General features: G+C 43.4%; 1 protein-coding gene across 1 annotated transcript in view; it reads right to left on the bottom strand.

Annotated features, from left to right (window-relative positions):
* The window catches only part of LOC101107613 (phosphatidylinositol 3,4,5-trisphosphate 3-phosphatase TPTE2-like), a 64071-nt gene continuing 48667 nt past the window's right edge, over positions 1-15404 (bottom strand). Inside the window, exons 14-18 of the mRNA XM_060394381.1 lie at positions 14589-14694; positions 7395-7486; positions 3620-3715; positions 2267-2337; positions 1-275 (exon numbers count right to left, since the gene is read on the bottom strand). Coding sequence (XP_060250364.1) covers positions 173-275; positions 2267-2337; positions 3620-3715; positions 7395-7486; positions 14589-14694 — 468 coding nt within the window. The 3' untranslated portion in view covers positions 1-172. The remainder of the gene's footprint in view (positions 276-2266; positions 2338-3619; positions 3716-7394; positions 7487-14588; positions 14695-15404) is intronic.

The raw sequence follows: 15404 nt of genomic DNA, 5'->3' as shown, positions 1-15404 counted from the left end.
TTGACATTCTTGTATATATTTAATAGATTTCTCAAGAACATATGTACATGTCTATAAATATAAGCATATCAGCAAGGACATAGATTTAAAAGATAAATATGTAGCAAGGATTGGGAAGAACATGATTCTAGCCTAGAAGGGGAACTGTACTTAATCAGATACCAGGAGCAACTTAAATGTCATCAAAATATACCTCGACTGCAAACTCCTGACTGTAAGTTTTCCATGCTTTTATTTTATGGGGATTATCCAATTCACTTCTTGAAAGATAAAGCCTAGAAGAGAGAAAAAAAATTTTTTTTTACATTTTATTTTAGGGCTAACAGAAAAACCATGCTGTAGGGCACCCTTGTTTTAAAGACTCGCTGGCCACCATCAGTCTCAGCTCCTCTGCATCTAGTTAGCTTTCTAAGCTCACCTCTCTATTAAGAGACAAAGTATAATAACCTTGAGTCACAATGTGTCACTGATTCTTCTAATATTGCCTTTGGAATTAACATCTGTACTTAATAAATTGTTATGGGACAAATCAGACTGGATGTATATTAAAACCCAGTATAAACAAGTGTCTTTTTAAATTATGAAGTGGGCATTTTGGATGAATTAAGTCTTATAATACAAACAGCTTCACTCAGTAGTATAGAAATCTAAATGTTAAATCTTGAGGAACTATATAAAAGCGAGGAGAAACGTGATGGAACTTGTTGCCTCTCTAATACAACCATGGTGTCTTAAAGGAAAAAACTGTCCCTCAGCAAGAACCGCTTTGCAGAAGTAGCACAAAATGAAATTCCACCCAGATGTCGATTTTGAGGGATTTTGCTCATGAGTCAAAGTTTTCCATCTGTGAAACGGGGGCTTCCCTGGTGGGTCCATAGTAAAGAATCTGCTGGCCAGTGCAGGAGACTTGGTCAGCCAGGAAATTTAACATTTTAGATTTCCATACTACTGGGTGAAGCTGTTTGTATTACGAGACTTCATGCATCCAAAATGCCCACTTCATAATTTAAAAGACACTTCGATCCCTGGGTCGGGAATATTCCCTGGAGAAGGGAATGGCAACCCACTCCAGTATTCGTGCCTAGAGAATCCCACGGACAGAGGAGCCTGGTGGGTTATACAGTGCACGGGGTTGCAGAAAGTCGAACATGACTGATCACAAGCACATCCAAGTGGAAAAAAATCGGTAAAGTTCCATCACATCTAAAGTGCATTCTGTCGAAATCCACTAAGTGTGTGTGAGTGTTGTAGGTGTATTGTTGCCTTCCTGGAACTTGAGGTGGGAAGAGAGGGCATCCAGATTTGAAGAAAAAGCTAGAATTGTATGTCAAGAGAACTATCAACTCAGGCCATATATAATCACAACCACTTCTTCAAAACTCCTGTACGATTTTTTGTATATTGTTTTTCCTGGGATGGGATGGGATGGTGATACCAATCCAAACTTTCAGCACCAAGGACAAGAGAAGTGGGGAACTTCTAGATGTAGGAATGAGGTTCAGATATGATAGGGGTTCTTTGGCATAATCTTCAAATCAGTAGATTATCCAATTATTAGAACATTTTTTATGGGAGACTATTCATAATTTTTTTAAGCTGTCTTCATCAGTACTTACTGTGGATTATAACTTTTGCCCTACATATAGAAGTGTAAAATAGAAGTGTGTCAGCCAGCTTTTAAACTAGCCAAAGCCTCCCTGGGTGATGCCTTACTATGGTGTAGAATATGGTATTGGTTGGTCATCAGTAAATCAGCATGTACTGAGGACCTGCCATATTTGAGGTGCTAAACAGATTCATATTGAACTTTCACAGGAAGGACTTGTTACCAGTCAAGATCTGGTTACAGGATGTTTTATAGCAGTCCTACGGCACGGATCTTGAGGATAATGCATCAGTGGATCTCAAGAATAGCCCCATTTTTAAAAATAACCAGATCACAATAAATAAGGCAGTAAAAACGGGGATTTAAAAGAATTTTTGGTATCTATAAACTGGGTTTGAGTAATTAGCAAAAGACTTGTCAGGGACTTCCCTGGTGGCGCAGTGATTAAGAACCTGCCTTAAAATGCAGGTTCGATCTTTGGTCGGGGAACTAAGATCCCACACGCCACGGAGCAGTCCCACAGGTGGCAACTAAGCCTGTGTGCCACAGTTAAGACCCAACACAGCCAAGTAAGATAACTTTAAAATAAAGGCTTGTCATTACCCCTTACGTAGTCATTGGAGACTAAGCCGTTCCTACTGGATTATGCCACGGCCATACCTGTTATTTTGTATAAAAGACATATGGAACCAGAAGAAGAATGCACAGTTGTCGTAGTATTTAGGAAGAGCCTAAAAAGACATGGTTTAAAACAACGATTAGTTCTCAGTATCCATGTAACTGTGAAAAATAGTCATTCCAGAGGGATTAAAATTTCTTCCTTCATTTGTGTGTTCATCAAATAGTTGTAGTTATTAAAATGCAGCACTTCTAGTCAACATTATACTCAAGACACCTAGGAGGAGACTTTAAGAGATTACCATTCCTTTCTCTTGTCGTTTCCAGCAAAATTTTCAAGGAAATGTATTTTCTCTATGACAGATATTTATAAATTTAGACACTGGTATTTTAATCTGGTTTGGATAGTGCCAAACAGAAGCTACTAAGGACTATGCGGATTTCTGCCCCAGCGTATCATCCATTTTTACAAAGAACAGCTACATTAGATAATTAACCGCTATCGATAATGATGATAGAAATAGCTAGAATTTCCAAAACAGCTTTCATCTCACGGGCCTGAAAATCACAAAGGCCAGATGAAACCAACATCCCCACATTAGCACTTCTGCTTAGAGACCACTGATGAAGAGAACTCAGACTGGCTCCATTACTCAAGGGGAACTTTCCAAGTCACTTGCTTCAACACATTTACTGCTTCAAACTTAGTCAGTTCTCCCCCAACGGGGAGCAACCGGGGGATGAAGGAAATAAGCTTTAAATTGAGCAACACAGTTATCTGTTGGCAGTTTGGTTGATGATATTATAGGAAAATGAACTGGCAATTGAGGCTTAGAAGTTTACTATATACAGATTATTGCCATATACAGAATAATCAGACATTTGCTAACTGGTCAACATAATTATACCCTCATGATAATGTAATGACTGTGGCAGACATTATATTTCATAAATATTGGATTAAATATACTATTTTAAATGAATTATACATCAATTCCGAGGAAAGCAAAACCTCCCTCCCGTTAAAGTATTTTATAAGTTATGGGGAGAAATGTGTTTTAAAGATACAAAGCAAAAATATGATCACTGCTATGTAGTAAGATATACATTGTTTTGTTTTTAACATCCTGGTTTTTGTATTTTTTTCTTACTCGAAAATGAACACATGCAAATTGTACAGAATTTAGAAAATAAGCAAAAAGGGTTTCCTTACATATTTTCTGATTTTAAAAAATTCTTTATATTAATCTGACTTGTTTTCTTCCCCTCCCCAACTTGGGGTTGACATTGCCTGTCATCTCGCTTATTGGGAATTATAGTCAAGGAAATCCCAAATCGGAATCATTCACAAGACTAGATGAGATGAACAGCATAGGTTGTTTCTTGATTACTCACCGAAGAAGACAAAAATTTCACTTTTACCTCATCATACAGAGGTGGGCAGTTAGAGAGCAAGATGATTACTCTGTCTGTTTCAGCATCATGAAATATCTGGATGAACACATAGAATTCAGAATTATCAACCTGATAATGAGACAATGAAGTTCATGTTCACTTTATGCAGCTTCTAATATTTAATCAAGTACTCTTGTCATGTAGCTCAGTGACTAGTAATCTTTAAAGTTGCAATACTGTGGTTTACATTTTTAATAGGCCAATGTGATTGAAGGTTATGGTGCAGCACTGTTGTAAAGTGTCCAGTTTTCCATTAGACTTCAACCAGGTTAACATTACGGTTGAATGTCTATCATCTGATTTTCCTATGTTGAGAATACATTAGAAGTTCAATTTTAAAGCTAGTATGCACATTCAAAAAGCAATGCCTAACGGGTCACATTTTATAAAAGATGTATTTGCTGATGGGATTATTGGCCTTGTCTGTAGCAAACAGTTAGATGGAATAACCAAGGATAGGCCAAGTTTCTGGAATGAATGACTTTGATGCTATACTATTTCTTTGTTCTTGATACACCCTTGGGTGAGGATGGCACCCATAGTGGGAAAGGTCTGTGCTTGGTCCTGTGGAAAAAATTACAAAAGGAGGTGCAGACTCTGATGATGAGTTAAGCACGCAAGGAGCAATAGCAGAATGGCAGGTAATCACGTGTCAAGCTGGAAGATAAAGACTGAGGGTGCCATTGTGGGCTTCAGGGAGGTTAACAGGAGGTGAAGAATGAGAGCGCTTCCCTGAGGCGGCAGATGCTGAGCTGGGCATGGAAGGATGTGTGTCGGTGAAGAGGAGCACTGAGGCAGGATCAAGATGGTGGAGGAGGAGGGTGCCCAGCTCACCGGCCCCCACAGACACACCAAAACTACAGCTACCTACGGGACGACTCTGTGAATGACCTGAAGACTAGCAGGACAACTCTGCTACAAATGCAGATATGAAGAGAAATCCACGCTGAGACAGCAGGGCAGAGATGGGTGGTCTTAGACCTGTACGCCCTGCTTGACTACTACCCGCAAGTGGGGGGGGCTCACCAAGGTGGAAGTTCTCCCTGTGGAGAGGAGGGGTTCGAGCCCCTCTCATCAGGCACCCCAGCTCTGGGGAAGATGAGCCCCCAGAACATCCGGTTCCAAAAACCAGTAGGGCTTATATCCAGGAGAGCAGGAGGGTGGTGGGAAATGAAACTCCTGCTCTTCTGACCAGAGACGTAATAATACGTCTTCTGCTACCCAGATGTTATTGATCAGAGACGTTTCAATATTCATTTACATGACAAATCACCGGCCACAGGCATTAGTTATCTGCAGAAATCCCCCAGTCGATAATGTGTTAAAGGCCACGTGCACAAACTCCCTCACGAGGAGCCCCAGTGCGGAGGCTGTACTTCGAAAGGGGCCCTGGCCATATGTGAAGTACGTGTATAAACTTCAGGGTGAGTGCCACAGGGGCAGAAGCTTCCTCTGGAGAACAAAGTGCTGGCAGGCATCGTGTAAAAAATTCCCCCTCCACCTAGCTGGCCCAGGTGGCGGGTGCCACTTCAAGCGTCTGCCATCTACCTGGCTAGCACCATGCACCCCACCCCGGTGTTCTCTTGCAGACTCGCCCTGCCCCACGTGCTCACCCTAGGGGCCAGTCCTCCAAAGCACCTCCCACCCTAAGGGACCAAGCTCATCACAACTGTATCTGCAACTGTTGTGGCTGGGCGCCAAGCCAGCCACACTGAGGCCCTCCCTGCCCACCAGTGAACCTGCAGCAGGCCAGGCCTCATAGGCAGCCAGCCTGGGGGCCAGCGCCATCCACTCGTGTGTCTGCAGCTACAGTGGCGCTACACAACAGGTGGGCACATACAGCCCACGCTAAAAACATCCCTGGCTCTGGTGACGAGCCAGGATTGCTCTTCTCAGTCCCATAGGAAACCCTCTACCTAAGGCCAATTCTTCAAAACCTGATGTCGGTGATCCACCTAATTCATAGAAACAAACTCAGAGTCAGGGAAAATGAGGAGATGGGAATATGTCCCAAATGAGAGAAAAAGACAAGACCTCAGAAAAAGAACCAACAAAATGGACATAAGGGATCAACCTGATAAAGTATTCAGAGTCATGCCCATAAGGAAATTCAGACTTGAAAGAAGAATGAACACAGTAAGAACTTCAAAAAGAGATATTAAAAAGAACCAATTAGCACTAAATACAATCACTGAAAGTAGCAATACTTTCATCAGACAAAATAGACTTCAAAACAAAGGCCGTAGAACAGCTATGTGTAAAAGAACATTTTCTAACACCCTGTACAAAAATAAACTCAGAATGGATTAAAATCTAAATGTAAGACCTGATACTATAAAACTCCTAGAGGAAAACACAGGCTGAACACTCTTTGATGTAAATTGTGGCAATAATTCTTTGAATTCCTTGGATCTGTCTCTTAAATGAAAGGAAACAAGCAAAAAGGAATGAATGGGACCTAATTAAACATACATGCTGCTGCTGCTGGTGCTGTTGCTGCTGCTAATTCGCTTCAGTCGTGTCCGACTCTGTGCGACCCCAGAGACGGCAGCCCACCAGGCTCCCCCGTCCCTGGGATTCTTCAGGCAAGAACACTGGAGTGGGTTGCCATTTCCTTCTCCAATGCATGAAAGTGAAAAGTGAAAGGGAAGTCGCTCAGTCGTATCCGACTCTTCGCGACCCCATGGACTGCAGCCTACCAGGCTCCTCCATCCATGGGATTTTCCAGGCAAGAGTACTGGAGTGGGGTGCCATTGCCTTCTCCGAACATACATGCTCTTGCACAGCAAAGCACACTATCGACAATACAGAGACAACCAAAACGGAAAAAATATTTGCAAATGATTTGACTGATAAAGTGTTAACATCCGAAATATATAAGCAGCTCCTGCAACATTAAACAAGAAACCAAAACAAGCAACCTAATTAAAAAGTGGGCAGAAGATCTGAATAGACATTTTTCCAGCGGACATCCAGATGGCCAACAGGCACACGAAAAGATGCTCAACATTGTTAACTACCAGATAAATACAAACTAAAACCACAATGAGCTATCACCTCAAACCCATCAGAATGGCTATCATCAAGATGACAAATAACAAATGTTGGTGAGGACGTGGAGAAAAGTGAAACTTCAAAAACTGTTGGAAAAGTAAATTGATGCCGCCACTGTGCAAACAGTATGGAGGTTTCTCAAAAAAACAAAAATATAAAACTATGACCCAGCAATCTACTTCTTGGTATATATCTGGAAAAAAAACCATTAATTTAAAAATATACATGCACCCCAATGTTCATAGCAGCATTATTTACAATTGCCAAGATATGGAAGCAGGTGATTTTCATGGGCACTGAAATTTCAGAATCAGTGCCATATAATACAATGACCAGGAAGAACAGGACATGGCTAAAAGTGACCAGAGGCATGAATTTAAAACTCTGATAGGTTTCTGGGAACATGCTTAGCATCTGTGGAAAAGTGAAGGGCAAAGCACCACTCTGAACCAAAAGTGTATTCTGGAAAACACCCTGAAAACAATATTGAACAATCAGTGTAACACCTGACTCACATCCAAACCCAGGGACACCAAGTTGGATGGTAACCAGAAAGCGACATGGCCTTTCCCTATGGTGATAAATGGTTTGGGGAGGTCAGTGTGCCGATTTGAGATTTAAAACAAATACCAGACTTTTCAGTTCACGTGCTTTCTCTTACCCTACAGTTTCTGGAAGCAGAACAGAAAAAGACAGTCTTTCGTTGCATTATTATTTGTACTTTTAGATCATGTCCATTGCCTTTTCCAACACCTGAATGAAATTAAAGGTTTAGACCGGTTAGAGCAAAGACCAGAATGTCTAAAAATCAACAATATGAATTAGAAAGAGGAAAAATGAACCCAGCTAACACTGAGTTAATACTGAATCATTTGGATCTTGCCTGGATTTTGTCTTTGAAAGACAAAGCTTCAATCCAATTCTGTCCCCCAGGCAGAGTTTATAAGGCTGGAGGGAAAAAAAAAAAAAAAAACCCCAAAACAAAAAGGACACAGTTCAGCTTCTAAGACTTAGAATCTTACTGCTCACCTACCTAGCAAAAAAATTAAAAAATTAGGGACGGGGACTTGAAACTTTTCTTACTGATGTATAGCTTTCAATCATGATGTTTCTTAATAATAAACTAAAACTCCTCTTGCCTTAAGTCCAGTTTATGCAAAACACAGGATAGCTGTATCCAAACATTCCTGCTGTGTTCAGTATATATTTACAGACAAATGGTTTTTTGCCCCACTCTGGTTTTTCCAATTTAATCGACCCACTTATTTTAGTATTTCCTCAAAGAGTTGGTTTCTCAAACCTCCAATTATCTTGTCTTGCTTTTGTTTCAACCCTGTATATTTCATTTAAAGATGCACAGAACCAAAGGCATAGAACTAAAACAAATATTCTAACAAAGTCATTTATCGATCATTCTTGATTATTTTCTCATATTGTTTCATGTTCATTTAATTTTGTTCTCACTGACACTGAAATACTCATTTGTCATTAGGAGCCATGGCTTTGCCTCAGTTCTCTCTGTCATATCCAGTTGCAGAACTCGTTTCGACTAATATTAACTAGAATTCAGGAAATGCAGAGCTAAACATTAAGATATTTATCAAGGGACAAGGGCTTTGTTTGATGAGCTTGAATTCCCACACATTAAAAAGTTTTAAAATACTGTAAGTATATCACATGATTTAAAAATAAAATATAAAGATGAAGAGTGTCCATTTCACCTATCTCCCACCTGTTTAGTTTGCCAGCCCCAACAGATAACTCCTATTATTTAGATTCTGTTTTTATGTATGTATAATCAAATTTATTTTCTCCGAGTTTTATATATTTTATATGTGTATATATATACAAACAGGGCTTCCCCGATGGCTCAGCACATGAAAGAATCCAATGCAGGGGATGCAGGAGATGTGGGTTTGATCCCTGTGTTGGGAAGATCCCCGAGAGAGGGAAAAGGGCAACCCACTCAAGGATTCTTGCCTGAAAAGTCCCGCAGAGGAGCCTGGTGGGCTACAGTCCAAAGTATCACAACGAGTTGGACACGACTGAGCAACTAAGCATCATACATACAAACATAAATAAATATATATATATTGTTTTACAGAAATTGTTGCATACCATAGCACTGTCCTGTACTTGTACTTTTTTAACACGTCAAAAATCTTATTAAAAGAAAAACAGTCAAATCTTGTAGCTGGTTCAAAGTACTGCATTCGCGAGCAGATAAGGAATGATGAAATTAATTTACAAATAGATACCAAACAGGTCAATAAGCAATTGCATTCTACTAGACACAACTAATTTGCATTTCTATGCCTAAAAAGTTTGCATTATCATCATTTTTCTATGACTTAGAGTGGTAAAATAGCTTAAAGACCATGAGCGGTGAAGACAACCCTGGAGAAGCTACAAGCCTGGAGGAGATGCCGTCTGTCCCTTTTTCCCGACAGTCTCCCCACTCTCTCTCTGTTATGATCATAATCTCAAAGGAAGATTATTCTTTAGAGTTCTTACAGATTTTTTCCCTTGTTCTTTCCTCTGATACTCCTACCTCCTCATTGTGTTTAACTTGCTCTGTCTCTATGAAATCAGGTGAATCAGTTACCTATCCTGGTCTTGAAGGCGTGTCCTTGTGCGGAAGCATCCCTACCCAGCCTAGGTGTGCCCGGTGGCTTTGGTGGGACAGCTGGACCGGAAGCGAGCGTGGGTCCCATCTCTCCCCGAGATGCTCTGAGAGTCACCACCTTGGTGGGGGGTGGGGCTGGAGATGGAGAGGCTACAGCCAGAGCCAGGCGCAGCCCCGTGTGTGTGTGAATGAGTGAGATGGCAGTCTTCGCCTTGGTTTGGGACACATCAGGGGCTCAGGGCTTGTGTGCAGGCATGCTAAGTCTCTTCAGTTGTGTCCAGCTCCTTGCGACTCCGTGGACTGTAGTCCCTCAGGCTCCTCTGTCCATGGGATTCTCCAGGCCAGAACACTGGAGTGAGTTGTTTCCCTTCTCCAGGGGATCTTCCCAACCCAGGGATTGAACCCATGTCTCTTATGTCTCCTGCACTGGAGGAGTTCTTTACCACTAGTGCCCCAAGGGCTGGAGGCCACAATTCTATGCTGGTTTCACCTTTTGTCCCTGGTGAGAGGCTGGGTCGGGCTAGAGACGTTGGTGCCTCACTTCTGGGCTGGTTTCTGTCTCACCAGCAATGTCAGTCACTGCCCCGGAGTAGCTTTGCTCCTCCTAAATGTGGGTAGCAACAGAGTACTGGCCAAGGTTGCCTTCTCCCTGGTCAGTTTCCAGGCTGCTGCCTCGGTTGGGATGGTGTATTAGCCACCACTTTGCTCTTTAAGAGCAGGGCTCTCAGTGTTTCACAGCCTCCCCTCAGCCCCACTGGCTTTCAGACCTGCTAAGGGGATACAAAAGTGTGGCTGACACTTAGCTAACATAGAATCAGATGCATCTAAGCATTCCAGCATCATTTGTGTTCTGGTATGTGAGTTACCTCTCTACTAACATTTTCAATTCCAGAGACCACAGTGATTTGTTATTTTCAAGCTATACCATTCCACAAACAGACTGCAGATGCAGGATGACTATGTGTAATGATGTGGTGAGTCAGCCAATTTGAAGCTGACATTAGTGTTGCTTTAATAGGATTTAATAGTTTTTTAAAAAAACTGATTCTCAGGTAATGACTAAAGATAATTAAGTTAGTATTGAATTTTACATAGAATGGTAAATTGCAAATCAATAAAACCACTAATAAAAATAAAATATTAAAAAAAAAAAAAACAACCAGCCAAGGGGACCCATCTTCCTGGTGCTAGACCATGAGTTGGGGTGCAGCTCAAATCCCTCACTCCTCTGGGAGAATCCCTAAGCCCATGACACCACCCCTCTCCTCTTCTGGGTCTCCCACCAAGGGTGCAGGTCTTAATCAGATTGCTTCTCCTCCCTGCCAGACTCCAGAATTGTTTTCTTTACAGACTTGGCTGTAGAAGAGCTTATCTACCCTGGGTTGCTCCACAAGTTGTATTTTTGACGTGTTCTTGGCAGGGGGTGGGAGCAAGTAAACTCAGCACCCTCCTACTCTGCCATCTTGATCTCCCTCAAAGGAGAAAATTCTTATTCCAAATGAGGGCTGGTATCCCTGAGTTTGGCCTGCTTATTTATGTGGGCGCAGCAAGAATTTTAGCATGCCAGGCATGCCTTCCTAAGTCGGCACTGCCAGCCAAGTCCCACACCATAAGAACAGCTGCGAAGGGCACAAGCTTCTGTCTGGAAGCCTCTATGAGGGGTCTCAAAGTAGACTTTTAAAATCCACTACTTTATGTCAGCCTGAGAAGTGAAGTGCAAGTCGCTTAGTCTTGTCCAACTCTTTGCGACCCCATGGACCATACAGTCCATGGAATTCTCTGGGCCAGAATACTGGAGTGGGTAGCCTTTCCCTTCTTCAGGGAATCTTCCCAACACAGGGATTGTACCCAGGTCTCCCATACGACATGCGGATTCTTTACCACTGAGCCACCTGGGAAGCCCTGAGATGAGGAAACTAAACCCATAAATCTCTCCACCAGTTTTTGCCCTGCAGTGCTTATAAATTTGCATTAGTTCCAGATCTACACTTAACAGTTTTAAGAGTATCTCCACAGAGGTTAAGTAAAACTCAAAATATTAAGAACCGTCCACAGTCTTAGGACATGATATCAGACTGAGACAATTTATGAAACGCTAGAACTTGTTAAAACCATTTTCAAGCTTAGCATTTTGAGAAATGACTCCTCTTCTCATGGTTCATGTTTGAGCAATGCATCAAAACTCCATCAGACTAAATGCCTATTTGCCTGTTTGGAATAGCTTCATACTCACAGAGGTGTGTGCAGATACTGTTACAGGCATACCTCAGGGATACTGTGGGTTTGTTTCCAGACCACTACAACAAAGCGAATATCGCAATAAAGCGAGTCACGTGAATTTTTTTTCTGTTTCCCAGTGCATATAAAAATGTATATTTACACTGTACTGTAGTCTATTTACGTCTAAAAAACACTACATACATTCATTAAAAAAAGACTTGATTGCCAAATTGCTAAAAAATGGTAACCATCATCTGACAATGCAGAATTGTCACAAACCTTTGTTTTTGTTTTTTTTTTTAAAGCAACATCTGTGAAGTGAGATAAAGGAAAGCATGATAAAATGAGGTCTTCTCGGATTCTCATCATGCACCGAGAGGGCCCTGAGGGAGACGAGACACGCAGGTATAAACCAGGCTCTCATGCCGCCGACTTGGTTTTACAGCTGAGTTTAAAATTTCGAGAGAAAGCAATTGCTCCACCAGCCCCCTGTGTTGTCTCTCACACTGCAGAGAAGAGCAGTCTGGCTCTTTCTGCAGGGAACGATGCAGAGTGAACCACCCCTGTCCCTTCCTGCCCACGAGCCTGGCTTCACCCCAGGGAGGTCTGAGGGCAGCTGGCATTCCGAGCGAGACTCCACTCCAACCCTGTCCCTCATTCATCACACACACATGAGACGGTCAGAATGGACCTGTAAAGAACTCTGCAGTCCACAGAGCCTTCTCACAAACAGTTACTCCTTTATACACAGAGGCAGGCTTGTGCAGGGACAGGCTGGGTTTCCAGGGTCTGCCTGTGCAATGCTTGTTTGGAAATCTAGACCAAAATTGCCTATAGAACCCCTGCTCCTGGGTTGAAGTTTGTTTCTAGAAGCCAGAAACCCACGTGATCTGCTTGTGGTTGGCCCTCACAATTCCTCACCACCACTAGGAGGTGGTGGTGGTGATGTGAGGGTGTGTGGGTAGGGAGGGAGGAATATATAAATAATCTGAAAAAAAGCTTTTTCTATTTAATAATTGTAATTTTAACTATGCAATTTTTACATATATTTTGAAGGAGTCTCTTATTACTGAAGAATTGGATGAAGCATTAAAAAATGTCTAGAGAGTATTTTAGTGAAATGTCAGTCGCTCGGTCGTGTCCAGCTCTTTGTGACCCCATGGACTGTAGCCCACGAGGCTCCTCTGTCCATGAGATTTTCCAGGCCAAGAATACTGGAGTGGGTTGCCATTTCCTCTTCCAGAGGATCTTCCCAACCCAGGGATCGAACCTGGGTCTCCTGCACCGCAGGCAGATACTTTACCATCTGAGCGTCCAAGGAAGCCCTGATACTGGGGGAAATTGCAGGCAAAAGGAGAAGAGGGTGGCAGAGAATGAGATGGTTGGATAGCATCATCAACTCAATGGGCATGGATTTGAGTGAACTCTGGGAGATGGTGAAGGACAGGGGAGCCCAACGTGCTGCAGTCTATGGGGTCCTGAAGAATTGGACGCAACATAGAGACTGAACAACAGCAACAGACAGGATTTTGTGTGACTCCTCAGGGGACTAAAAACACGGGGCTGTCTGAGTGGAGACTAGCACCCTGGCCCCACACCACCCGGGAGACTCTAGCAACACCAGGTGCTCAAGCTGGTGATGCTTTCGGGGATCAGAGCCAGAAACGTCCCCTCCTGTCACACCCCTGGCAGTGGGGGAGCCCCATCCCTTCCACTGAGGGGTCTCCGTCTCCTGCCTCCCTGAGACCGTGAGGTGCAGGGAAGCCAGGCAGGTGAGAGAGAAATAGAACATGGGGCTTGACCTCTATTCCTCTCCCCCTCCTTCAAGTCCCAGAGATGAATGATCCGACCAGTCTCCCAGGGCGACAGCAGGTCCCTGCCTTTCTCCTTACATTCGTGAAGCAGGTACAGCCAGCTCTTTTGAAATTTAAAAGGATTTTTACTCCCAGTGAGAACTGGTAAGAGCTAGGGTACTGAGAGACAGGCCCCCAGAGACCAGGTGTCTCTGAACCCTTTTCCGTGTTCCTGTAGGTTCAGGGAAGGAAGACCCAAGTGCTGTCCTCTCCAGGAAACTTTCCAACACTGCTGTCAGCTCTCCATTCACGTACATTCCTCTCCTTTGCTTACCACTCACGGGCTCCAGAGAAACATGAGCCGGGGGCCTGACCCAAAGTAGTTCTTGGGAGTTATTCGTAAAAAAAAAAAAAAAAAAAAAAAAGAATCATGGTAACAAAATGCATCTGCTGTTCAGGTATTTAAGACATCCTGATGGAGTTTCTGGGGAGAGAGGGCTATAGGAGAGGAGGGTGGGTAAAGGGAGAAACTTTTGATGGTGAGCAGAAAGTCGAAGAAAACCAGATGATGAGGGGGGGAAAAAAAAAAAAAGGAGGATCTCTGAACGGAGAAGGAGAGAATGATCCAGGGATGTCTCCGCCAAGACAAACCCTGAGCCAGAGATGAGGTGTGAGAAAGAAGTGGTCTCCAGCCTCACGGGCCCGTACTCCCTTTAATCTCAGAGGTCCTTCTCTGAAAAGGATACTCTGGGCTGAGCCCAGAGCTGCAATGAGAATAGGAGAAAGGGAAGGGGGTGGATGGAGCCCCTTAAACTGGGAAAGGAAAGGAGAGGACATCCGAGTGGTGGTAATGTGGCCACAGGGCTTCCCAGGTGGCTCAAGGGTGAAGAATTCTCCTGCCATTGCAGAAGACGTGGGTTCGATCCCTGGGTCGGGAAGATCCCCTGGAGAAGGAAATGGGAACCCACTCCAGTATTCTTGCCTGGGAAATCCCACAGACAGAGGAGCCTGGCGGGCTGCAGTCCACAGGGCCACAAAAGAGTCAGACATGACTCAGCAACTGAACGATAGTGACAATCTGGCCACAGCAGTACAGGGCTAATGGGCAATTCCAGGGGGAGGAACTGTCTGTGTATATAACTGTGAGAAAACCCTCCCAAACAGTAAGAACACTGGCCCTCCTGCCCATTTCTCCAATTATACATTCAGCACTTACCATGAATTGAATAAATCACGATTTTTTTGATTGTGAGTTTTTTTATTGGAGGAAGAGTCAAATTGTAGATATTTTTCACCATTGCAAAATATCCAACGAATCTGTTCTGCAAAACAACAGAGGTCTCAATTTCAATGGAGGTGAAAATTCTAAAGTCAGTATCCCCGATTTTTTTTAAGGAAAGTCATGGCTGAAGGAAACATTGACTGGGGGCCATTAGAGAAGGCACTGTCATCTCATGGCTGTATATCGACCTTAAGGGGGAAAATACTGAACTAAAAGCAATGCAGAACAAGAAAGGGGCCCGGTGTCCTGAGAGGCAGCTGGGACCAAGAGCAACTAACCAGAACCAACAAAATAGCTACGACAGCATCACAGCAAGATGCAGTTAACCGCAAATGTAAGAGGGTAGGAGCTTTGTGGGGGCTGAGTTACAGGAAGGTTTGTGCCCTGCAGGGAGAAGGAGCAGCTCTTCAGATAAGAGAAGAGAAGATGTAAAAACTCAGGGGGAGGACCCCCCCACCCCACCCCAGGCCAGCAGCACATACGCATTCTTCTCCAGTCCCAGTCAGCAAGCAGTTCCCCACTGGCCATTTCCCCAATCCCATTTTTGCAGCAAAGCCCTGCAGATTCTCTCAGCCTAGTCCTCCTATGGCAAGTCGCTCACAAGCGCTCTGCTTGACCTTTTCTTCTAGAAGTCGAACAGTTCTGGATGGAATCAGCTGGACTGAAAAGTTCACAGGCTCTTCCCCACTCGTTGGGAAATATTAGTAAAAATTAACCACCATGCTCTTCATTGGAAAGGGCCAGTCAAGC

This window comes from Ovis aries, chromosome 10 (genome assembly GCF_016772045.2).
Source record: "Ovis aries strain OAR_USU_Benz2616 breed Rambouillet chromosome 10, ARS-UI_Ramb_v3.0, whole genome shotgun sequence".
Taxonomy (NCBI): Eukaryota; Metazoa; Chordata; class Mammalia; order Artiodactyla; family Bovidae; genus Ovis; species Ovis aries.
The sequence above is the reverse complement of the archived record's forward strand: the minus strand, read 5'-3'. Positions and strand labels throughout refer to the sequence as shown.